The 27,096-nt window shown below is 37.9% G+C and overlaps 1 protein-coding gene across 1 annotated transcript; it reads right to left on the bottom strand.

Annotated features, from left to right (window-relative positions):
- Positions 1–11,739: 11,739 nt before the first annotated feature.
- Positions 11,740–16,378, bottom strand: HTR1A (5-hydroxytryptamine receptor 1A). The gene has a single exon (XM_037022282.2). It carries the CDS (start codon positions 15,717–15,719, stop codon positions 14,451–14,453), a length of 1,269 nt encoding a protein of 422 aa, XP_036878177.1. The 5' UTR covers positions 15,720–16,378; the 3' UTR covers positions 11,740–14,450.
- Positions 16,379–27,096: the final 10,718 nt, after the last annotated feature.

The following is a 27,096-nucleotide window of genomic DNA, read 5'->3' as shown; positions in this document are numbered from 1 at the left end:
CCTCTCAGTTCCAGTCCTACCATTAGATTGGTAGATATATTTCTGTTTCTGGGGCTTCAATACTCTGTGGACAGGAAACTGGGATCACTAACCAGTGTAATCTGAAGATAATCACTTAAATTATCTGTCTGCTTTGCATTTATAAAATTTCATATTTACTTAGAAACTCTTCCATTTCTACATATCAGGTACAATATAAGAACTATAAGGCATTCTAAGTGTGAAAGTTCCTGGGAAAGTTAACAAGCATTACAAAAACAAAGTCGAATTTACAGTGTTTCGATCTGGAATTCTTACATGCATGCATTACCTCTTTGCTAGCCATAAAAGTATCTCAATCTTCTTTTTTCTTTCAGAAACATGGAAAGGCAATCACATATCCAATTAATCTAGATCAGGGTTTCTCAGCCTCAGCACTGTTGCTATTTGGGGCCATATGCAGTTGTGGGGGCTGTCCTCTGCATTGCAGGATGTGAGCAACATCTTTGGTGTCTACTACTAAATGCCAGTAGTATTCTCCAGTTGTGACCATGAAGAATGAATCCAGACATTGCCAAATGTCACCTGGGGGTAGGGATGGGGGTAATCATTCCTAGCTGAGAACTAATGACTTAAATCCTATTTTATAGATGTGGACATAAAAATTATTTTGTTAAAAGTATATCATACTCTATAAGATACGCTTTAGTATGCCAACTAATAAACTAGATATGTGTATATGTAAATGTTCATGGGAAAAATCAGTGATTATGCTGTCAAACCCATAATTTGCACACTGGATGTTATTAATATATGGTTAAAAGGGTAAGAAGCATATTAAACCAAGCATCATGAAAAGTTACACAATAAAAAAACTATCAAGGTAAGAGCAGAGTTTAGAAATTCATATCAACTGAATATATGAATATAATCAGATACCATATCATCAACACTTAAATGCAAAATAAGAAAAAGATAATTAAGTCAATTTAAAATTAATCTTTTTCCTAAATTGCTAAAGCAAAAACTGTAATGTCATTAGGTGACACCAATCAAGTATGTGTGTTTGAGATGATCAAGGCTTAATTATTTAACAATGAAGAATGAGAACAATAGTGCAGACTCTCAATACTTTTTTGAATTTCACAGTCAGTTCTTAAAGACCCCAATTATTTAACGACGTGCTGTCAGAACTGAAACACAACCAAAGAAAAAATATCATTTCCTCACATTTTATGGTTTTGATTTCTGTTGTTGTGGCAGCTCAAGTATGCCAGCCATCTGGTTCCTCTGTAGAGGCTCAGGAGTGGTAACTGTGGTCCATTGTGAAAAGCATCATGAACTGAAAGCAATGAGTTCACCCACTCAAGTAGAGCTGAAAATTAGCAAGAGAAAGAGAGAGAGAGAGGGAAAAAAGAGGGAGAACCTCACTTCAAGGTCAGGCAAAGGCAAAACAATGACGAGGAAGGAAGAAGATTGATGCCACATTTTCAAGTATTTGACCAGTTACCAAGCTCGTTCTTAAGTAGTATTTACCATCTGATTTCTTTAAAAATAAAAGCTCTATTTTATGGGCAATAGTAGTTTGTAAATGCCCTCATATGTCTCTCTCAGACATTTGAAAAAGCCATATAAACAGCTAGGCAAATCTGACTTCTACTTGCCACTTATTTCATGCAAATAAAAAATCAGGCTATTACATCTAATATTAGATATAATCTTTCTCCCTGCTCTACAACTGTAAAACCAGTGGATGACCCAGTCATAGGTTCTGCCTTGCATAAAACTTATATAACGTTTATTAAGTAGCTACTATATAGCAGACCTTTTGCTAAATATCTCCAGATATTGTCTTGTTTACTTTTAGCACTTGGGTTAGGAGGACTTCATCATATTGTGGGAAGTAAGCTTAAATATCATAATAGCTTGACAATTCAAGAATCCCTCTGTTATAAAGTCACTAGTGCAATTTTAGTTGCGTTAACTATTTTCGACCTTATTTGCCCAACTGAAGACATTGTCCCCACTCTTATCACTTGTTACTTCTCAATAAAAAAATTCATCAGTCATAAATCCCTTCCTGTTTGCCCAAGTTCCAATAATTAAGAGTCCTATAGATTCCTAGAGAGACAATGGTGAAGTGGAAGAAATCACAGCAACTGCCAGCCCTAGAGTGTACTTACATCATTTTTTCTTTAATTGAAATATATTTGACATAGAATATTATATTGGTTTCAGATGTACAACAGAGTGATTTGACAATTATATACGTTACTAAATGCTCACCATGATAAGTGTAGTTAACATCTTTCACCAAAGATATTATAATATTATTGGCTAGATTCCCTATGCTGTACTTCCATCCCTGTGACATATTTAATAATTGTAAGGAGCAAGTCAGGCCAGGAGACACAGAAAAAGAGGTTGTATGTGCTCTAGAAGATCAGCAACTTTCAACAAGGACTGCTCAGTCTCCAGCCCCACCCAGTCTGAACTTCTCTCTAGCTCCTGGGAACAGATTCTCCAGTACAGACATGCTTTTATTTCAATGGTCCACCTGGGGCATCCATCTAGACATGGAACTCTCAGATGAAAACACTGACAAGCTGATCCTCAGACAATATCTTCCTTTCTCCTTAAAGCTGGATTATATTTCTACGTCACACAGTCTCCCTTCATCTCCTATCTCGCAGAATGTCTCCATCCCAAAACTTAACCCTTCAGCCTTTTGCCTTTTCCTGACTTCCCTTCTTTGGTTATCCTCTCTTTCACCAGAATCTTCAGTCCTGCTTGTCTTCAGTCTTTCTTTGTGGTTTCCATTTTCCCAGTCTTCACAGACATGTATTGTTCTCCTTTTATCTGAAAGAACAAGGAATGCTTATGTGATCCAGCCTTTCCCTTTAGCTCTCATAACAGACCCTCTCACGGTCAGGCTACACGTGAAACGACGGCAGGCGTCTCCGTGCCTTTATACAGCTCAGCAGGTTAGTTGGCTTTTCCCTCAATCCATGACTGAAATTCTATTTCTTCTTTTGCAAAGCAGCACCTTCTGGTCTTCATTTCCCTATTTCTAGTCTATTACACTCTCTTCCAATTCCAACAATGGGTTTTTCGCAACCAGTCACTCTTTAGGGCCTCTTGGCTCTTTCTTTGCACTCCTTTGTGACTGATTGCTCCCTTGTAGTCCTTTCCCAGCATGCTGGTCTGAGTCATTACAAGTGCAATAGCCACCTAAGTTTGCTGCAGAACTCTTGAATAATCTCATGTAGTAAACACAGGAAGGCCTTTTGGCCATTTACCATCTTAGTACCATCTATCTATGTAGGTAAACACATAGGCTTGGAAAACTGTCACAGGGAAAGCATGGCACAGCTAGAATCAGAGGATTTCATTTCCCTTGGGATAATTTATGTATTTATAACTGTGGGAATACACAAAACCACAAGATGTTCTATAGTCTTTTGGCTTTTTTTGCATAAATCCTAACAAATAGTAATTTCTCTACAAAAGAATATAGAATCTTCCCTCTCAGTTGTCCAAATGATTAAAGCTGTGGTTATATATCATCACTGTTAGACACCTTAGTTAAGTTTCTGGCCCTCCTGGTCTGACTTGCTCCTCTGCTACCTTTGGCATAATCCAAAATTGAAGGAATAGGGAGTAAAATGGCAAATAGGAGACTTCAAAATGAAGACATGTAGTGAAAGCTTTGAGAGACGAATTGGGAAAGTATAATGGAAGAAAAAGAATGTCTCAAACAAAAGAAAATAATTGAAAATCAATTGTGCCTACCTTACAATTTTCCCAAAGATCCAAGAAGTAGCCAAAGATATGGCAAATAGGTATAATTGTAAATGCACTCCATAAAACTAAAGCCAGAGCAAAACTAAGTCTCTGCACAAAGGCACTGGCGATGGACACTAGACTTTCTCTTAGCTGCCCAGCACTGTTCAGAACATACACTGAAGGTCTGTCATCTTGGCCTATATTCAGTCTTTCCTGGCAGGTTTTTTACCTTGACCAAAATGGAAAGCAGCTGGCTGTCACCTGTTATCTAGTTCAACTTCACCAACAGGACTCTGTTAAATTTTTACTCAATGTATTACTTACGGGTATTTTATAACAATCTGGGTAAACTAACTTCTATATGAACAATCCAAAAATCTCAGTTGAACTAAATTAAACTCAGGTCCCATTTCTGCTTATCACAGTCAAAGGCTGATGGGTAGGGAGTGGGGTGGGGAAGACTTGTCTACATAGAGAATCAGAGACATAGTCTCCTACCCCTGTGCTCCCATCCTCTTCTAGGGCCAGGGAGTCCTCTCCATTTAGCTACCAAATGGAAAAAGAAGATCACTCTGGAGGTTATTACATCCCAGTCCTCAAAATAGTGATATCACTTCTGGATATATTATATTAGCCTGACAGCAGCCTCATAGTCACCCTACAAAACTATGAAAAATGAAGTCTAGCTGTGTACTGGGGAAGGAAGGGTCTTGGATATTGGGCATGAGCAGCCTCTGATACATTACTAAACCATAGAAACATGTTGTTGTAACTAGATAGAAAGTATTAACACTAATGTCAATGCCATTAATAATTACTAATGATGTTTCTAGAACTGTGGCTACCCACCCAATTCTTATAGGTGCTAAAATGCACTAGGTCTAACACCTCCATTCATAGTCAGTCCCTTTTCACCTTGAACTGCCTATGCCTGTCCATAAACAGGTCATCATTACAAGTTTTCAATGTGACATGTACACAGCATGTCTAGGCCTTATTTAAAAAAGACAAATAGGCCAATGTTATCCTAATTCCAAAGCTGGACAAAGATATAGCAAAAAGACAGATATTGCTTATTAATAGAAATACAAAAATGCTCAAAAATATTAGCAGACCAAATCCAGCAGCATATATAAAAATAATTATGCACCATGCCCAAGTGGGGTTTATCCCAAGAATGTAAGATTGGCTTCACATCTGAAAATAAATTAATATATTACACCATATCAATAGAATAAAGCAAAAAAAAAAAAAAAAGAAAAGCACATGGCTCATCTCACTAGATCCAAGAGGGTTTGATAAATATCAATACCTTTCATGATCAAAACACTCAACAAAGTAGGAAAATAAGAAAATTTTCTCAACCTGATAAAGTGCAGCTATGAAAAACCCAGAGTAAACATCATGCTTTGTGGTGAAAGTTTGACTCTTTTCCCTGTAAAATCAGGAAGATAACAGGGTATCTGGTCTCACCATTTCATGTAACCTTGTACTGGAGGTTCTATCCAGGGAACTGAGCAAAAAAAATTAAATAAGGCATCCAGTTTGAAATGAAGAAGAAGAAATAAAAGTATCTCTATTTCAAGATAACATGTTTTATATAGAAAATCCTAAGAAATTCACTTAAAGTCTGTCAGAATAAGCAAGTTTAACAAGATTGCATAATAAAATACACAAAAATTTATTGAGTTTCTAGGCACTAACAATGAACAATTTGAGAATGAAATGAAGAAAACAATTTCATTTATAATAGCATCAAAAGGAAAATGCCTAGGAAAATTTTAACAAAATAAGTGGAAAACTTGTACTCTGTCAATAACAAAATGTTAAAATAAATTAAAGCAGACTTAACTAAATTGAAAGACAGCCCATGTTTATAAATCAGAAGATTTAATATTGTTAAGATGATGATATTCCCCATATTAATCAACTGATCCCATGTAATCCCTATTAAAATCTCAACTACTGCTTTCCTGAAATTGATAAGCAGATCTTAGAGTTCATATGGAAATGCTAGGGACACAGAATAGCTGAAATTATCATGAAAAATAAAAAGGAAAAGGTTGAAGGGCTTATATTTTACAATTACAAAACAGTACAAGGCTAAAGTAATCAAAACGGCATGATACCATCATAAAGATAAACATATAGATCAGTGGAATAGAATTAAGTGTCCAAAAATAATTTCTTACATTCATGCTCAATTGATCTTCAACAAGTGTGCTAAAAATAATTCAATGAGGAAAAACAGTTGTTTTTTCAATAAATGGTACTGGAGGAGCAAAACTCTGAAGATAAGCCCCTTATTTATACCATAAAAAAAATTAACTAAAAATGGGTCAACTACCTAAATGTAAAAGCTAAAACTATGAAACCTTTAGAAGAAAAAATGGTAAATGTTTGTGGCCTTCTTAGCTACAACACAAAAAGCACAAGCAACAAAAGAAAAAAATAGATAAATTGGATGGACTTCATTAAAATTAAGGACTTTTTTATTGCAAATGATAACATAAAGAAAATAAAAGACAATAGAATTGGAGAAAATATTTGCAAATCATGTATCCAGAATATATAAAGAACTCCTACAACTCAGTAACAAAAGACCACATAAGTTTAAAGATGGAAAGGGATATGAATAGATATTTGTCTAGATAAGATATGCAAATGGCCAATAAACACATGAAAAGATGCCCACCAACATTAGTTTTTAGAGGATTGCAAATCAAAACCATAATGAAATACTTTAGGTGAACTAGGATGTCTATCATCAAAAAGATAATAACATATCCATTAACAGGGAGACATCAGAAGGGCCCTCTTACATGGTTGCCAAAGATGTATAAAGGTGCAGCCACTTTGGAAAACATTTTGGAAGTTGCTCAAAAATTAGACACAGAGTTACCATATGAACCAGCAATTCTACTCCTAAGTTTATACCCAAGATAATGAGAACATGCCCATGCAGAAATCTGTACATGAATATGTTCATAGCAGTATTATTCATAACAGTCAAACAGTGGAAACACCCAAAATGTTAATTAATGGATGAACAGATAAAATGTAGTATATCAATAAAATGGAATATATTGATACATACTATAACATGCATGAACCCTTAAAACATTATTCTAAGTAAAAGAAGCCAGTTACAAAAGACTACATATTATATGCTTCTATTTATATGAAATATTCAAAGTGGGAAAATTCGTAGGGACAGAAAATAGAATAGTGATTACCTAGAGTTCAGGGTTTAGTGGGAAATGGTGACTGCTAATGGATGCAGTTTATTTTCACTGGTGATGAAAATGTTTTAACATGGATCATGGTGATGACTGTGCAACTCTGTGAATGTTCTAAAAACCTTCAAATTGTACACTTTATATGAGTTAATGTAAAGAATGTGACTTCTATCTCAATAGACCTGTTTTCAAAGTTCAACTATACAACATAGCAAGATGGAAGTGGTAGCATAGAAGGAAGTTAAATTCAGGCGAGTTGGCTTGCTAAAGGCAGTTTTTCATCATGAAGAGTAGATGCCAGAGTTTGGGGGTTAGGACTATAAGAGACCTAATAAGATCCTATTCAGGGCTTCCCATGACCTACCTGACTGGGTCTTATCCTGAACAGACTGAATACTAATATTTCAGCCTAAATGAGTCTGTTGTCAGGAACTGGGAAAATACTAGAATTTGAGCACACAAATCCACAAACTTGCAATTTTCTGGCATTTCCTGATGGAAATTTAACCTTAGCACTTTTCACAGTCAATCATATAAGATTTATTTTTTTGAGTGCTCATTTCCATGTGCTCACTGAACCTCAACCTCTCAACTTTGATAAATCTTTCAAAACATCCACTCAAATATCACCTTATTGGTTCCCTGAACACCCTATAAAAAATAACAACATTGTTTCCTTCCACCTTAGCCCTCCCTATTTGTCTTACTCTAGTTTATATTTTTCCATATTACTAATCACCATCTGATATATTATATATATGGTTTTGTTGTTAATTTTCTCTCTCCTCCTCTAGAATGTAAACTTTTAAGTCTGTGACTGTGTCAGCCTTTTCAGCATGACAAATTACCTTCAAAATTTAGTGCCTTAAAATAACAAGCAGTTATTTAGTTCACAAGTCTGTGCTTTGACTATTTGGAATGAATGAAGGTGGGAGGTCTCTCTGGTGTCAGCTGTGCTCACTCTTACATCTTGCAGTCAGCTGCTGGCTGATTCATGATGGCCTTAGCTAGAGGGACTCTTCTCTGTTGCAGGTGATCTCCTGGTCTCCAGCGAGCAAGCACAGGCTTATTCACATGGCAGCTCTGAGGAAGTGTATGGAAGGTGTGAGGCCTCATGACTTCTGTGGTCAGAACTGGTATCACATCAGTTCTGCCCATTCTATTTGTCAGAACAAGTCACAAGGCCAACCCAGATTCAAATGGTGAGAAACCCTCCATATCTTGATGGGAAAAGCTGGAAATCACTTTGCAAAAAAGGTGGACACATGGAGGGGAATAATTGTGGCCTTTTTTGCAAACAATATACCAGAGAAACTTTATCTTATTTGTTCACTGCTGTGTCCCAAGCACCTAGAACATGGCCTAGCTTATAGGTGCTCTAGAAATATTAGCTGAATGAATGAATAACCTGTCCACCACTCCTGAACCAGGGGCTGTCCCGTAAGTTGCCCCTTCTCCATTGTAAATCCTTACAATACAGTATATGTTTACAGGAAACTACATTGTGAACAATCACCATTGGAGTTTCATATCTACTGTTATTTTAATGTTAAAGTCAGCTTTTATAGTTTAAACTGAACTTTACTGTTCTTTTAAAGCAAAAACCAGTTTGCTTTCTCTCTTCTTTAGCTCTTGCAAAGCCAGACTAATTGCTTCCAGAGACCGTGAAGCACATCATATTTCATAGAATGCTTCCCCTCCAAGGGAAATTTGGAGAAGTTTCAAAACACTTTCTCATCAGTCTCCACAGCTATGTAACAAGATAGGTGAGTCCTGTTGTCTACTTCCTTTTCCCTGCCCCCCTCCCAGCCAGCCTGTTTCCTTTTCTTTCTTCAAAGGTGAAAAAGGAGGAGAAACAACAGAAACCACCTGCCAAAGCAAGACAGCTCCTTGAAATCCTGGCCTGGGGAACTTCCTGAAAGTGCAGGGTTACAGATGGAAATGACTGAGTTCTTGAAGTACATGTAGACCCAGCTCACTTCCCCATCCCTACCATTGCCACATAAGCAAACTGAGTTGTAAAAATAGAAAGAATTCACTGGATACTTAGCATGATAGATCTAGATTTCCTAGGAATATCTAGTTAAAGGATCAAAAGAGGGCTGCTGTGGTTCTTAGTAAGAGGATTTGAAAAGCAAACTGGATTGCTCTGCTCTCCACTTGGTCAACTGGACAGACCCAATCTTCTGGGTTTCATTCTTAACACACTGGGTCACATGTTGTGTTTGGGTTACTATTCTTGAAAAGCTGTTGTAGTCCCTTGGAACTATGCCCTCTCCAAAAACAACTAACATGTGCTACTCAAAAAAAGTACATCAATAATCAGGGAATTGATCCAACCATTCCTCTGTGATATAGCATTCCTCACATTCTCACCCAAATGACAGATTATTCAAATGCTGTGACATGTATTAATACCTTTCCCATCAGGCCCCTGCCATCTAGCTGGAAATTCTTTCAGCAGAGGACAAGCTTTTTACAGATAAAGATAAAAAAAGCAAAGGCCCAAGGGAAAATTGATTCTCAACTTCCCCTTTTCTGTCATTTGCCCAAGTCTCTTTGGCTTAAAATGTCATTGGCATCTTCAACTCCCTCTCTCTTCACATCCAGACACCCAGTCCTGCCAGTTCTTTCTCTGATACACTTTCCTGAGTCTTACTTGTTTTCCATGCTATCTGCCAGCATCCCACATTCAGGCCTTTGTTGTTTCACACCTGCATCATTGAAATTACCTTCAAACAGAACACTTATGCTTTCATTATTAATGACCCCCATTGACTAAACCTATAGTTTGAGCTTTTTAATGTGGAATTACAATGTCTCCACACATAATCTCTAGAACTTTTATCTATCCTGACCCTCTACTGTGTGAATCTTCTGCTTTGGCTGAAGTGGTCTAATTGGTATTTCCAAAAGAATCTGCTACCTCAGATTTAAGTGGCACATTGTATGCAGATTGGCAAAAACACAAACGTTACATAATTATGAATTATTCTGGCCAATCTGTTGACACCTTTTAATGTTTTAACAATTCTCTCCTCACTCATGTGCTCAGCCCCATATTCTGCTCATAACCTTCTTCTTGTGTACTTACATCAATTCCCATTTCTTTGCCTTTAGATTCTTCTTCTCTCTCTCTTTCCCAGACCCTCCAACACATGTGAAGTGTTGAGCTTGCATCTTGCTCTAGGATCCTTAGCTCCATAATCAATCCAGGGCATCAGCATCTAGCAATCCAGACAAAAATTTCATCCCGGGCCCCCACTTGACAGGAAAAATGGGTAAGGCTGTCTTTGGCCCCTCATAAAGAATGCCTGCCTGTTCATACCATCCCTCATGTGCCCCGAGCTCAGCCCTGGATACTCTGCACAGCTTCCCTACCCAATCTCTCCTACCATCCCCCAGCCCACAGTGATCTTTGTCCTCTAAATTCTTATAGAGCCGAACTCCTGTGATTTGTCCTGTTTAGACGGTATTTATATTCTGCCATTAGTGTTTGCTCAACCTTAGTAGTTTATTCTTGTATGCCCAAATAAGTTGAAAACTCTTTCAAGGTGACAACGGCTTCTTATACTGATTTATAGTCCCATATTTCAACATTATTCAACAGAGCCTGACACATGATAGCTGCTAATTGGTTATCCAGGCTTGTCAGTCTCCCTGGAAATGACTAATAACAATTCTCTCTCTTAACTGGAATGTTTAATAGAGGCTCAGGAAGGCCTGTAGAAAACAGAAAGCCATTCTCCCCTCAGAGGAAGATGCCAAAGCAGAGACTAAGGGCTAAGAAGAGATATGTCCAGAATCTAAAAGACAAACATGTCAAATGCATCATTTTATTCAAGGTCAGGGATGCATTTGTATGTTAACACTTTTTAAATAAGAAACTCCAGATAGTTCTTGTTCTCTCAATTCCTCTGTCCTTACTTCTCATTTTTGGGAGCATATGCATATACATACATTGCCTGAACTAAGCTTCATGCAGCTTTGCAGTGCTCTCTTCCGTGGCCATAGTATTGTTTTCCCCTTGGGGTTTACCTAGGTTCACCTTGCCCTGAGCCTTCATTCTGATACCAGAAAACAATGCAATCAGCAAATATAACATGGAAACAAGAGGCACTACTGAAGATTCCAGTAGAGAAAAAAGAAAGCATATGAATTAGTTTTAACATAGTAATAGATCTTACATACAGAACCATTAAATGAGACCCAGTCAGAAAGGAAAATGCCCTCCATTTTTTAATTGAGTGACGAACCACAAAACAATGAGTTTCTTCATTTGAAACCTGGGCAGGTCATTTTCTTCTGGCTGGACACCATAGGGAAGACAGAGGAAGGGCCTCAGCACTGTTTGCTGCTTTAAAAAAGCAGGATGGGTCCCTGTTGCTTTTACCAGAGGCTGCATTTCTCTTTTGTGTGTTCCCAAACCTGTCCCTATTAATTAGACAGATGTCTAAATCTTAACTGTAGGTGTCAGTCAGGGAAAATATATGGTTTCATGGCTAATGATGAAATGTGACCTTCTCTTTTCAGAGACAGGAGTTTTTAAAAAAGGAATCACTCTAGTATGAGATTCAGTACTAAAAACTAAATTTATTTCTCTAAGTGTCAGCTCCCTGATCTGTATAGCAGTATCTTCCCCTGAAACTGTATTTTTAAAGTTCAATTATAAATATACAAATAAATACAAGTAGACAATGATTCTGATTAAAATAAAGATGCATATATTACTGATTTCAGTTTATTATAGCATTACCATTATTAAAGTCCTTTATTGTCACAGGGAAGAGTGGAGGCCAGTTTTGATGCATACATACTTTACCTTCATACAAATACTTTGAAAGGAGAAAAAAAGCTTCAGGGGCTCTTTTCTGCTATGCACTTTTTCCTCACATATCTCTATTGCCTTGGCAATTATACTCCATTTGGATGCTCCTTCCCCATTTCTGTGTAAATCCTCCCAAACCGGAAGAACAAATGTCCAAAAGCCATTGCCATACAGTTCTGTAAAAGACAAAGATAAATGGAAGCCTCAAGACTTCAGATGTAGTACTTGCTAGCCAAGGCATGATTTGGAAGAGCAAATTTTGAATGAGTTAGTTTATGTATAGAATTTGTTCTAAAAATTTAGGAAGACCTACAGAAAAGTTTTTTTCATATTGCTCTACTTAAATTATTGTGAGCACAAAAGAAATGGAATTTTTGAATGAACAACTGTTGGACTGGAGAAGTCTACCTATTTTCTCTCCATAGTCCTTTATCAGCTGAAATATGCATAGGCAAATCATCCACTAAGTGCCTAGAGTCCTCATATTTTCTCTGTTTTAATGGAATAGGATGCCTGCTCTCAGTTCAGGTCAGATCAAAAGGTACCAGATCAGGGCTTACTTCAGTTTGACAAACAGAAAAATGGCTTCAGGTGATGGAGCTATTTTTTTCATCTTCTTAATTTTAAATACAAGTGACCTTTTCAATGGCAACTTTTGCAACACAGTTCTCAAAACAGCAGATGCAACCATTCAAAAGGTACAGCTGAAGGGAGGGGAAAGAATTAAAAACAGTGCAATCACAGGAAAATGAAACCATTATTTATCATAAAATTAGAGGCCAGATGTAACTACAATGAACCTCTTGTTCGCGGTCCTATGTATGGAAATTTACATTCAAACGCAGCACCGAAATAACGTCCCTTCAGGGGGCGGTGAAGATGGTAGCCGGCTTCTCAGCAGGAGTGGCAAGCCTGAAAGAATAACTTTTGAGCGGGAGAAAGCTTGGAATGCTTCATATTTTCAATTGTCAAGGAGCAGGTTTCCCGTAGACCTGTGGCTCAGGACAGTTAGCCCAGGGAGCAAATGTAACCATGTATAGGATTCTGGGACACACAGCAAGGAGAGCACCCCTGGCTAATCCCTTGGAGCCCCATTATTTAAGTTAATCGCCTCCGAGGTCACAGTTAATGCTAAATCTATCGCGAGCCATTTGATTGAAAGCCCAAAATTCCTATTTTAAAATCAAGGTACTGGTAACTATGTGCTCTGGACTTCCTGCAGAACAGATCCTAGTAGTGTTAGAACGCGTTAAACAGAGATAATCGCCTATCCGATAAGGACCAGAGGGTGAATTAAGAGAAAAGAGTGCATCCTCCGGATAAAATTACCCTTTCCGTTTCCAAAGGGAGTGCCGGCTGGAGTCCGAGCCCGCGCGCACTGAAGCCTCCTCCCTCTTTGCTGCGGGACAAAGCCACCCCCTAGGCCTTCCTGGTCTCTCAGGTCCCAAGAGTTCGGCCTGACCCAGCACTGTCCGCTGCCTTTACCCGAACTTGCTTACAAGCACCTCAGCTCGCCGCGCGGAGTAGGAGGCAAGGCTAGGAGGGTGTGCAGCAGTCCGGCCGCGCGCAGAGCGCACACCAAACAGCAGATGGCTGGCAAGACGCGCGGATCCCCGGCCGCCTGGCATCCCAGACGCGCAAGCGGTAGCCGGCGGGCGCCTCCCGCAGTAGATAACTGGCGATGCCAGCACGTGCAGACTCGCCGGCAACCCAGGAGTCCGCTGTCCTTTCCCCTGGCTGTCTCGTTGGGGAGTGCTGACGCCAAGCACTGATAAAAATCATTCTGCAGTCCCACCTCTCTCTCCCCTCTGTCCCAGTCTTGTACTTACAAGTCCATTCTAAGAGACAGCTTCTGGCCACTTGTTTTGAATCCAAGGAAACAAAGCATGGGGCTGTGCGCGAGAGAGTTACTCTGCGAGTTTACGGCGGGGTGGCAGGGATTCCCGGGGACACCGCAGGCACAGGGAAAAATAAACCCTCCCGCCTTTTCCGCCGAGCAGTTAGTGCATAAGCACTGGCGAGGGCTGAAAGGGGAGTTGGGAAAGGGGGTGGGGGTGAGGGGTGGGGTGAGAAGGATGAAATCTTAAAAAGAAAAATAAAAGTGAACGTTTCTGGAGCCAGAGGCCGGGGCGAGGGCGGGGTGGGGGCGGAGAGGATGGAGTAAAGTCCTGAATCTTAAGTCCAAGTTCTAGCAGTGGGACGATCAGGTGGGGAGTTGTTAGTGGGCGCGGCGACTGGGTGCGCAATATATTTTTACGTATGGATTTTTTTTTTTTTTTTTTTTTTTGCCTTGAAAGGCTGAGGCTTAAACTCCCGCTCCGAAAATTTGGGAGGCAGGAAGGGGAGTAGTCAACTGCTAGGATCAAAACTGATTCTGAGGCCAAAGTCTGAATGAACGTCTCCTCACAGATCCTGGGAGATTCCCAGGCCCTCCAACCTGGGAGCCGGGGCCTCTTTGCACAGAGCACACTCCCTCCCAGAAGGGCTCTGGGGTTGGGGAAAGGGGGACGACGTCTGGAAGCCGCAGGCGAAGTAGCTGAGAAACTGAGGGGAAAAGTAACACGTTATCTTAGGTGTTGATTCCGGAGGGCGGGGAGACAAAGTCTACTCTTCCAGCATCATTGGCGGCAGAACTTGCACTTGATAATCTTCTTAAACGCGTTTTGGAAGTCCTTGTTGAAGTAGGCGTAAATGACAGGGTTGAGCAGAGAGTTGGAGTAGCCCAGCCAGTTGATGATGGCGCCCAAGAGGGCGGGCATGTGGCAGCTTCTCTCGCAGAAGGGCAGGGCCAGGGCCACGATGAAGAAGGGAAGCCAGCAGAGGATGAAGGTGCCCATGATGATGCCCAGCGTCTTCACCGTCTTTCTCTCGCGGGCCAGGGCCATCTTGCGCTTGGCCTCTGCGTTGCGCTCATTTTTCTTCTCGAAGGAGGCAGCGGCGCAAGGGATAGCACCCGAATCGCTGGGAAGAGGCAGATGCTCTTTGGAGTTGCCTACTCGGTGCACTTCGATCACCTCCAGGGAGGCGCCGTCGTAGCCCTGCCTCACCGCTCCGTTGGCGCAGAAAGTCCCCTCTGCCTTATTCTCCACGCTTTGCCTCCATTCTTTGCTCCCCGGGTCGCCATTTATGCTCTTCTTGGGCCGCGAGGTTGGCGACGCCCCACGACGGGTGTCTGCTCCCTTTTTCTCCACTTTTTTTACTGTCTTGCGGATGCGGAAGCGCGCAGCGCGGAAGATGCGCCCGTAGAGAACTAGCATGAGCAGCAGCGGGATGTAGAAAGCGCCAAAGGTAGAGTAGATAGTGTAGCCATGGTCCTTGCTGATGGTGCACGCGTCAGGGTCTGAGCGGTCTTCGGGGGTGCGCCAGCCCAGCATGGGGGGGATGGAGATGAGGAAGCCAATGAGCCAAGTGAGCGAGATGAGCGCCGCGGCGCGCCGGGGCGTCCGCTTGTTCACGTAGTCGATGGGGTCCGTGATGGCCCAGTACCTGTCCAGGGCAATGGCGCACAGGTGCAGGATGGAAGAGGTGCAGCACAGCACGTCGAGGGCAATAAACAGGTCACAGGTGACCTGTCCCAACGTCCACTTGTTGAGCACCTGGTACAACGCGGCCATGGGCAGTACCAGCACCGACACCATGAGGTCGGTGACCGCCAGCGAGCCGATGAGATAGTTGGCCACGTTCTGCAGCGAGCGCTCCAAGGCGATGGCAGCCACCACGCAGGCATTGCCCAGCACCGCGCAGAAGATGAGCGTGCCCAGCAGCAGAGAGGTGATCACTTGGTAGCTGAAGGTCACGTCGGATATGCCAGTAACGTTGCCGCGCGTTCCGAAGGGCCCCTCTGGGGAAGTGGTGTTGTTGCGGGATCCAAGGCTTAGCACATCCATGCTGTAGCGCCGGGCGGGGGAGGAGGAGGGGAGAAGGAGCGGGGCTAGGATTCCCCTCGTCCCTCCCCCTGGGGTCCTCAGCCTTCTCCCCGGGGATTTTCAGAGGGCGGGGGATGCGAGTACCTAAGCAGGAAGTTCTTACTGCTCAGGCGAAGGCATCTCAGAGGACCAGCTTCTAGGCGCTCCCTGGGCTCCCGCGGTCCAGCGGCCTGAGAGACTTCAGCTGGGAAACGAGTTGTCGAGAGAACAGCTCCGGAATCTCTGGGCGGCGGAAAGGTGGCTGAAACGACTGTCTTTCGCTGCTCATTTTACTTTGCCGCTGCCCAGCTGGCTGCCGGAGCTGGAGTCTCCCCACCAGCAATCAGTATCCAATCTTAGAAGTACCGGGAATGGAGAAGCCCTGTCCTTCACGGTCACTCTATGACCCTCACTCCTCCCTGCTTTTCTCCGTCGCTCTCCCCCACTCCTCTCTTCTCTTTCTCTTAAGCCGCCTCCTTCTCCCCCTTTCTATCCTTTAGCTTTCCCTTTCAGCCTCCCCTTCCTCCTCAGTCCCTTTTCTTCATCCCTCTGTGTGTAGCACCAACAGCCAGTCTCCCTGCCTCCCACACTAACCCTCCCCTCCTAACACCAACCCCGAGTGTCTCTTCCTCCGGGTCCCCGCCCTTCTCTCACTCTAGATCCGCATCTTCTCGTTCAAGCCGCTGTTGTAGACAGAGGCTCAGAACTCTCTTACACACACTTTACCCGGTCAGACCAGCATTACAACAAACAACTCCGCCTCCCACCCCGCCAAACTCAAAGGGGGAAAAAAATTAACTAACTACTGCTTTGTATTTCTATCAAATTCTTAAGGAGAGTCAGCATCATAGAGTGGCAATACGAAATGAGAAAAGGAAACACACAGAGCCTGAAAAGGGAGGTGGACATTCTGGAAACAAGTTGGAGTGTTTCTTAGCTTTTAAAAAGCCAACCCTGCTCATCATTTCATAGTCCAGACTGACTCTCTTGGGGAGGACGTTGCTTGTGACTATTTTTTAACCTTAGGGAAGAGGGGGAGAGAGGAATTATAAACGACGTGTCAAAGGACAGATAAACAACTGCATCTCAAAGTGAAGAAAAAAATTCAGTTTGGTGTGTATTCTACACACGCACATACATATACACACACCTTTCTGTCACCATTACCCTTTTAATTTCAGTAAGCACTGCCGTCTCCCATAGCTTTGTGACAAGTAAATTTAGGGAAGGGAATCTTTTGCATATATGTTGCAAGTGAGGTCGAGCATTTTATATGGCCTTTTGCTTCTCTTATTACAGCCTGCAAACCTCTAGGGAGAACTTGGTGAAATCCCTGGTCGCTGGTCCGCAATTTCTCTTAAGCTCTGAAACTGGTTTCAGCACCTGGGACAGCTATAGGCAATAAGGGCTTATGTCGCCACCTTCCGGCAAATGCTTTAGGCAGCCATCTAGAAACCCTCGTTTTGCAGAAATTGAGCAAGTTTTGAAGAAATCCCATAACTTAAAGAAGGAAAAATAAGCCTATTAAAATAAATGTAACATTGAGTTTTGTATTTTTTCTCCTTTTTTATTCAAAACTCTTAAGTGTCCTCTTTTGCTCTTAATCTTATATACCAAGCTCATGTTTTGTAGCTCTTTTTGAAAGCTTGCAGCATCTGTCATTCACAAGTTCTATCTAGGAATGCAGTTTTTAATAGGACTAGGCAAACATCTTCACCTGTTTTGATTTTGTGCTGATGAACGCTACTCTTTGGAACTCACACATTTGCACAGGTTCACCAATATGGGAAAAACAATATTGAATTTTCCAAATGGGGATGACCTAACATAGAAAGAAAAGAAATTGCTATGGGTTGGCTCTAAGCTGTTTTCATTTAAAAATTTAATCTCATTTGAACATAGGTAAAGAATGGGCTTTCTAATCTACTAGAATAAACATATAACACAACAAAGATAATTTATACATTCTGATTGCATGATTGAAGTCAAGAAAAATGCACAATGCAATCCCAAAAGCAGATGATTCTAGATAAAATGCACAGATTCATTACCAATAGCAATAGCTTAAGATTGTGTTCACATTTGATCTCTGAATTTCATAGTTTCAAATTCTCCAAGACAAAACCAAAGAGCAATCACCAAAGTGTCAAAGAAAAATGCACTGAGGAAAATCTAGCTGGGTTGATGCATATAGTACATGGCATTGTGTTTGGAGATGGATTATTTTACAGTGCAGTGCTGGGTACAGTTCCCACTCCATCATTTTGGCATACCACAGTAATGAACCTGACATTTATAATGATTCGTAGAATTGAAAAGAAAGCATACATGGTGATACTGGCTACATACTCTGAAGAAGTCTTTAAAACTTCTGAAGGTAATCATTTTCCTTTTTAAAATCTCACAAAAACATAACTAAATAACTGTGTTAAAATACAGTTTCTGGTCCAAAAATTGTAACAAAAATAATTAAAAGCTGATTTCCCAAAGATGAAACCTTCAAAATACAGTTGATAACATAAGCAAAAAGTTAAAGAAATCAACAATTTTAAAAGTATATATCATATATATATATAATGCATATACATATGTATGTATCGTGGACATTCTTGAATAGGAATTGTGTCAAATTAGCACATACAAATATATGTCAGTAAACATGTCAGTCAGCAGCTGTGCATTCATTTATTGGATTCCAAATGGTTTAATAATTGACAAATTTGTTTTCCTTTCTCAAGAAAGCTAAAGGGTTGTATATCTGGAGTTAATATTCATGAGATCTAGCATTTTCTATTCTGCTTTAATAGTCTATAACAAAAATTTTTAGTCGAGTTGAAAAAATCTCAAGGAGTTTTTTAGAAAAAGTGTACATAATATTTCAAACATATTTATTAAAATTTATAAAAAGAGTTTAGGCACTCTTATAAACACTAGAAAGAAAATAGAAATATAAAAGGATGTGCCATGATTCTAGAACCCTCAAGGGACTAATAGATGTTTATGCATAACTTTTTATTAAACTAATACTGTGATATATATTAAAAGCACAATGATGTTGCATTTTTTCAGGTTCACATTTTGCCAATACTTCTGTTTAGTTCTTAAAGATACAGAGTCCCACATATGCCAGAAAAAAATGGTGCAAACCCAAGATCCTAGAAAACGAGTTAGACTCTTGTTCTTCAAAGCCTCTGAAATTAGTCTAAAGTAAAGCTAGCCTTAAAGTAGATATTATTGATGACATCATTTGAAAACAAAACTTCCAGTCATTCTGCTTTTATTTCTTGTTTGAATTTTTTAGATGCAAGTATGAATTTGTCGATTATAGATTGGGGGTATGATACATCATCCATCATGTGAAATTTCTCTAAAATAGTTAATAGGAGATAAAGATTTTTTAACATTTTCACAGGAAATTTGATACAAGCCCAGAATTTCAATGTAGTTCTTTGATCAGGGACATAGATAAAAAGACCGTAAGCTAAAGTCTTGCTGTAAACCCTGAAAGTCCTATTATACTGAAGGCTCAGCAATGGTTGAGTATCTAAGTAATTGATATGTTTATCCATAATCCTCACATTACAGCTGATTTTTCTATTAATGAGGAAATGACCTATATAGTAAAGAGTTGAAAACTTAATTTAGGAGATTACAGAAATGATTTCTAAGTGTTCCTATTAAAATAAATATTTTTACTTTTTTTTCAAGTAACAAACTAAGAATATTTTTAAACTAAAAATACCATTCTGAATCTACTCCTGAAATACTAAAACAATAGGGACAATTGTAGCTTTTCCAGAACTGGGAATTTTTACTGGAATTCAGAAAAAGCTTTAAAGCAAAATGTTTGCTTAGATAATTTAGGAAATGTGATCTTCTGATTATCAGTGAGAATTAGTTGGTCATTTATAAGAAATGCAACCAAAATATAAGAGAATAAGTAAGTTTTTAAAATTAACACACTTTTTAAACAATCTAATCCTCCCCATCTACCTTCTTCTGCTGGTATCATTCCTTTGCTGCTATTTCTACACCTCAGGCACTTCTGGGAGGCCCAGAGCTGCACTGGGTTTTCAGTGGCAAATCACAAGCAGTGGAAGCTCTGCTCTCTGCTCCTGAGAACTGAAAGACTGGCGTAGTTCAGTTTACACACATGCTAAAAACACAACGTATAGAGAATGAAAAAGTAATATGTGTTCACTAGGTGTGTAACCTTAGGCAAGTTAATTACCCTCTTGCTTCCTTAGTAGTAAAATGAGTGTAATAATACATTTGTGAAAATTAAATTATTTAATACACCACTGGCCCATAATAGATACCAAATAAAAGTTAAACAATAGCAGTGATGCAAAGTAATAATATTAATTCTCTCTCTACTGATGCTTGCTAAGAAGTGTGGAAAAGAGAATTAGGTGGGCTTAGTTAAAGAGCTTGAAAAGGTAGCTTGAAAAAAAATTAAGGCCCTTTCAAGTGAGAATTTATTATGAAAACAGTTTGCACATGGATATGACATTCTCCCTAATCCTTAAAGTATTTGGTATGCTTGAAATTCTCTAGGGAATTCTGAGTACAAGACAAGTGAAAAAAGATGGAATCTCTGCTTCCTGGAATTTCTTGGTGTAAATCAGAAATTATTGAGGGGGAGAAAAAGGAAACATCAACAAAAATTCAATAATCAGTATTGAATAGGAATCTGTCCTTTTTCTGGGCACTCAATCATTTGTTCAAAAGCATAAAATAATTGAAAATTCATAGATCCTGATAAAATGTTTAAAAGTACAGTAAAAACCAAAAGGCAGTATTTTTGCTGTGGGAAATTATCAGATTATAGCGATAGGTGTTCAATAAATGTACTTCCCCAAGTTCAAACCCTTTATACTGCTCTCTTCCTGACAATGTTTTCATGTCTCACTTCTGAAAGGATAACAGCATAGTTGAGTGAGAAAAATGTTTGCAGTGTTAGCTCAATATTTCCTGTTATTCTAAAGGTAGTTAGAAATTAGTTCAGTCTAATGATTATTTGAAACAAAGTTTAATTACTGTATTTAACAATATTGGGGAGATGGGAAATACATACATTTTTGTTACCTTTGGCAAGTAACACTTTTGTTGTAAAACTAAGACCAGTACCCATGTGTTAACTGAATCTTGTCTTAAAACATGCTACTTATATAAAAGCAACAGTTGTGATTACAAAAATATCAGTCTATATCTGTGCCATTTGGTCTAGTGAAGCAGTAATATGTTTGTTGAGAATAGTGGCTCAGAGCCACAGTTCCAGATTCAAATGACTTCTGTGCCATGTACTAGCCTTGAATTTTTCCTTAATTTTTTCCCATTATTTTATGCATTGTATAAGATTTACCAAAAATATAAAGAATAATACAGTGTAAAGAATATACAGTAAATACCTACATGATTAAGAAAAACTTAAGAACAAGAATAGTATGATTCCATTGGAGCCCCTATTTACTATTGAATTTAGTGTTCTTCAATCCCATAAATGACTTCATACCTTTACAACATATGTGTCACTAAGCAATACAGAAATTGTATCATTTTCTAAGCATTCTTCTGCACAACTTTTTTGCTCAACGTTAACTTTGTGAAATTAATCTATATTGATACAGGAATCTCTAGCTCATTTTCACTATTGTGTAGATTGAAATTGTATGAATAATGCCACATATTATTTATGCATTCTCTGCTTAGTGAATGTTTAAGTCTTTTTCAAACATTTGCTTCTACAAATAATACTGTTTTGGGCATTAACTTGTATATCTTTTTTTATCCATGTACCTTAAAGTAAACTAATTTAATGCTTTTCTAACAAAACAAGATGGGGATCTTGTTTAAAATGCCAATTTTGAAACAGTAGGTTTGGAGAGGGCTCAAGACCCTACGTTTCTACCAAGCTTCCCTATGGCAGTGATGTTGCTGATTCAGAGAGCATACTTAGAGCAGCAAGGATCTAAGTGTCCAGAAATGGAATTACTGGGCCCCATGATGTGCCCAGATTTAACTTGAGTAGATATAGCCTAATTCTTCTCTAAACTGGTTGTGTAAAATATCACAGCTACTGTGGTGCATTGAATTGTGTCACCCACAGGATAAAGGATTCAGTATCTGTGACTGTGACATAATTTGGGAATAGGATCTTTGCAGTTGTAATTAACTTGAAATGAGGTCATACACCATTAGGGTGGGCCATAATCACATGACTGAGGTCCTTGTAAAAGGGGGAAAATTTGGTCATAGATGCAAAATGAGAACACCACCATGTTAAGACATTCAGAAACTGGGGTTATGCTGCCACAGGCCAACTAATGCCAAAGACATTGCCCAAGGTTCTTTGGAAATCATCAGAAGGTCAGGGATGGAACCTCCCCTAGAGCCACCAGACTGTGCTGTGCCAACACTGTCATTTCATATGTCCAGCATCCAGAAGTGTGAGACACTACATTTCTGTTTATTTAAACCTTCCTATTTGTAGTATTTTGTTGTCATGCTGAGGAAACTAACAAAAGCACACACAAAAAAATGGAAGTTGCCATGCTTCATCAAGGTTGAATGTTGTTTTATGTTTCTTCACTGACTTTTTTCAACTTATCTTTCCTTACTTTTTCCTGGATTCTATTTTAAAGCCCATTATCTATTAGGGGTATTAAGTGTCTATTATGGGTATTCATCTTTTGTCAGCTGTATTACTGAAAATATTTTCTCCCTATCTTTGGCTCAGATTTTCACTTTTTAAAAGTGTTTTGATGAATTTACATTTTTTAAATTTAACATAAGTGAATATTTCTCTCTTTGTTCTGTGAATTTTGTGTCCTGTTTAAGAAATCTTTTTCTATCTCAAGGTCATATAGACACCAGTCAACATTTTTCTAGTTGCATATTTAGTTCATTAATTCACCTGTATTTAGTTTTTTAGTATATTGTGTGAGATAGAGATTAATTTTTTTTAATTTAATTTTTGCTGAAAGAGTAAAAAATTACCTAGTACCTCTTATTAATAGTCCATCTTTTTTCCTCCTGATTTAAAGAGCCTTGTCTGTCATGCATCATGTTTACACAAACGGGGGAGTTTGCTTTTGGGCTCTCTATCCTCTTTCATTATCTATTTGCCTATATCTATTAAAAAAAATACAGCCTCAATTTTTATAATAAATTTGATATTTGGTAAATCATGCCTCTTATTCTTCCTTACAAGTTTCTTGGCTACATTTGGACCTTTACTGTTATAAGTTGGAATCAACTTTTCTATTGCACCCTTATACGTATACCCAAAATTGTGGAGTTTTATTGAAATTATGTCCTGATTTGGAAAGAATAGACATCTTTATACTTTTGAATTTATCCATGAGTATAACTTTCCACTTATTTAGTTCTTCCTGCCTTTCAATAAATTTTTTTTACTTTTCTCCATTAATGGCATGAACAGCTTTTGTTAATTATTTTCCCATAGGTACTTTATTTTGTTGTTATTATGATTGTGGTTTTCTAGATGGTAGCTAATGTAAATGGTATATTTTTTAAATTATATTTTTGGTTGTTGAAGGTTTATAGAAATGTGGTTAAATTTTTTAATTGGTTTAATTTTAGTGTAGCTAATTTTAATAATTTATCCATAGAGACTTTGTTTTTCTATGTTGACAACTAAACCATCTGCAAATATTACAAAATCTTCCTTTTCATGCTTTCTGCAGTTAATTACCTTTTATTTCCTAATGAACTGGCTAGAACTGCAGTTTAATGTTTCACAGATGCAGTAATAGCATACTTATCTCATTCATAATATTAGAGAGGATACTTCCCGTGCTACACAGCATAGTATATTTCTGAAAGATATGCTTAGTTGGCTAGAAGTTCTATTTCCAATTCTATTCCTAGACTTATGTTGCTATGTTTTAGATTTTGCATCTAAGTCCATGATTGAGATTTTTCCTCATATACTTTTCTTGTACTATTCTACTCTGACATCAGTATCAAAAGTTATACCAATCTCATAAAAATGAAGTATGTAGTATTCCCTCATTTTATTATTCTCTGAGTTTTTATATGACCTCAATTTTTGTTCTGTGACTTTTTGGAAAAACTTTTCTGTAAAGACATTGGGGCTTGGTTTTTCTTGATGGCTGTGTTTAATTCCTGATGCAATTTCTTTAGTAGTTACAGGATAATTTAGGCTTTCTAATATTTCTGGGATCAATGCTAAATTGTAATTTTAATAATTTTTCATTTTTACTAAGTTGTTCAAATTAATGACCTTCCTATATCTGCAGTGCATCTCCTGTTTTGACCCTTAATATTTGTATGAGCCTTTTTCCTTTTATTCTTGATCTGTTTCAATGAAGTTTATGTATTCTATTTTACTGGTCATTCTATTTTACTTGTACTGTAAGAGATACAACCTTTACCTTTGTTGATCCTCTACATTGACTGTTTTCTGTTTGCTTAATTTCTGCTCTTATCTTTATTATACTGTCTTCTCTTCTTCTTAGGGAATTTGTTGTCGTTACTTTTCTAACTCTTAAGTTTTGCAATTAGCTCCTTAAATTTGAGAATTTCCTTCTTTGCAAATATAGGAGTTTAGAAATATGTATTTCCTTTGAAGATGCATTTTAGCTGCACCTACCAGATTTTGACATACACCACCACCATCATTCAATTCTAACTTTTTCCTGCTTTCCATTGTGATTTCCAAATTGTGTAACTTAACAGCATTCTTTTAAATGCCAATTAAATGAAATTGTTCTGTTATCTTTTGTTATTGGTTTATAACTTAATTTCATTATTGTTGGAATGTAAAACAAAATACACTGATTCTTTTAAAATTTGAGATTAACTTTATTGCTTAGTACAGGATTAAATATCATAAATATTGCATGTGTAATTGAGAAGACATATCATCTAATCATGATATGCTTCGTTCTGATCACATCTGTTCAGTCAAGCTTGTTACTTGTGTTGTTCAAAGTTTCTATCTCCTTACTAATTTTTTTCTGATCACCTTATGAAAAATTTTGAATTTGATAGATCAAGTAGACAAAAATTAATAATGATATAAAATAAGATAGGACAGAATTACCTCTGACAATGACAAGAAATTTGTCAACTTCTTGCAGTCTGTCAATATTTGTTTTATATATTTCATGACATAATAAGTACATACATTATCACAATTAATTTATCTTCCTGATGACTTAAATAGTTACCCTCTTTATCCCTAATACTGTTTGTTGCTTTAAAGTCTATTTCATCTACACAAGTTCCTTTTTTGTAAGTATTTACCCGGTATTTCTCATTCCATATATCAAATTCCTTCTTTTCTGTGTCTTCAAGTTTTAGGTGAGTCCCTTGTAAAATATTATAGTTATTTTCTTTTGAAATCTTAAAATCTTAGTATTGTAGTTGCTGAGTTTACTCTTAATTTTACTAGGACTATTCCTATATTGGAAGTTATGTCTGTCATGTTATTTTATGCTTTTAGATTCATCGTGTCTTTTCTATGTTACTCTTACACCCATTCCTAGCTTTTATTCTCCTGGCTGAGTTTCAATATTAATTTTCTTCCTCTATTGTATTAGAAGTTCTGCATTCTAGTTATGACCTTTCTTAGAAATTTTAAGTGCATAAACAAATTACAAAGATTATTCATGTTTTTCACTACCTGTCAAACCGTACACATAACTTTAAATAATTTACATCATCCCCATCCAAGGTATTGTTGTGAAGTGATTTGATTATGATTTTGATTTTTACTCCCTTAATTAGACATCTTTATTGTATTATTCTGTCAATATTTACTAGCATGTTTAGTAATTTATTTCATCATCTTTCTTTTTTGCATCTCAGATATTTCTTTTGGGATTATTTTCCTTCAGCCTTAAGTAGATCCTTTAGAAATTCCCTTTATGAAGGCCTGTTAGCACTAAGCTTTTCTAGTTTATCATTGACTGAAATGCTTTTATTTCACCCTCATTTAACTCAGTACAGAATTCTAGGTTGACAGCTTTATGCTTAGAACTGGAAGATATTATTTGAATTTTTTTTGTCTTGCATTGTTACTTTTGATGAGAAATCTTGTGTCAATTTCTCATTTACATATAACTAATCTTTCATGTCTCTCAGGCTACATTTCAGATCTTTTGGTTTTTATTGTATTCCGGAATTTCACTTAATTGTCTAGATACGGATATTTTTTTCAGTTTTTTGGGGATTTATTTTGCTTCCCCAAATTGAGGATTCCATTAATGCTGGAAAATCCTGATTGATTCATTAATTTGCCATTAATTCAACAAATATTGCCTTTCTTTCATTCATTTTACTCTCTCTGTATGAAATTCTAAATATAATAAGAGAATTTCTCTTATCTTCCATGTTTCTTAATTTCTGTCATATTTTTAATTTTTCCTCCTGCTCTGCATTCTTGTTAATTTCTTCATATCTATCTTCCAGTCTACTAGTTCTCTATTCAGTTGTATTGAATCTGCCATTTATCCAATCCTTTGTTTTCAATTTCAATTTTATACTTTACTTTGAGAAGTTCTGTTTAATTTTTCAAATGTACCTAGTTATTTTAATAGCTCTTTGTTTTTTGCTCAAGTTAATAATTACATTATTTCTGTTAACATTTTAAGCATGTTTGTTTTATATTCTGTTTCTGATCATTCTAATATGTCCCTGGGTGTCTAATTTTCTTCCCTGCTGAATCTCACTGATAATAGCTTGGTTACGATTGTGTTTGGCAATTTTATTGTGAGAATCTTGGCTCAATGGACATTTTATCTTGAGAATCTTGGCTCAGTGGACATTCTTCCAGGGAAATTTGTTTTTTCTTCAGTTACATACAACAGTATACTATTAACTTGTGTGAGGGCATCATCTATGGCTAGGTATTATCAGAAGAGTCTTTAACCCTATACAGGATTCAAGCCAGAAAGACACATTGCTTCTACTGAAACTCTCTGAGGACTCTAGCTTTATTTAGCTGTCTTCATTTCCAACCATTCATTACCCTTGCTATCTTTTATATACCTTAGGATTTTTTCTGGTCAATTGAGGAGACATTAAAACTTAAGGCTCTAGGTTCCTTTGATGAGCAAATGTTCCCAAAGTATCCATAACTTCAGTGGTAGCTTATTACACTGGTTTTTGTTTCCATGATTTTGGTGATGCTGAAGATTTTCTTAATTTCTCAAGAGCTTAGTTCTGCCTTTTAGTTATAACTTACCCACCATTACTTGGTATTTTGCAGAGGGAAAAAAGTTTAGAATATAGAACGTGCAAGGTTTACCAGAAGATGGAGATAGGAAAGTGTCTCCCTTATTAGGTTATATCAGGATTAAAAATGAAA

This window comes from Manis javanica, chromosome 1 (assembly GCF_040802235.1).
Source record: "Manis javanica isolate MJ-LG chromosome 1, MJ_LKY, whole genome shotgun sequence".
Lineage (NCBI taxonomy): Eukaryota > Metazoa > Chordata > Mammalia > Pholidota > Manidae > Manis > Manis javanica.
This window is presented reverse-complemented; position numbering and strand designations above follow the sequence as displayed.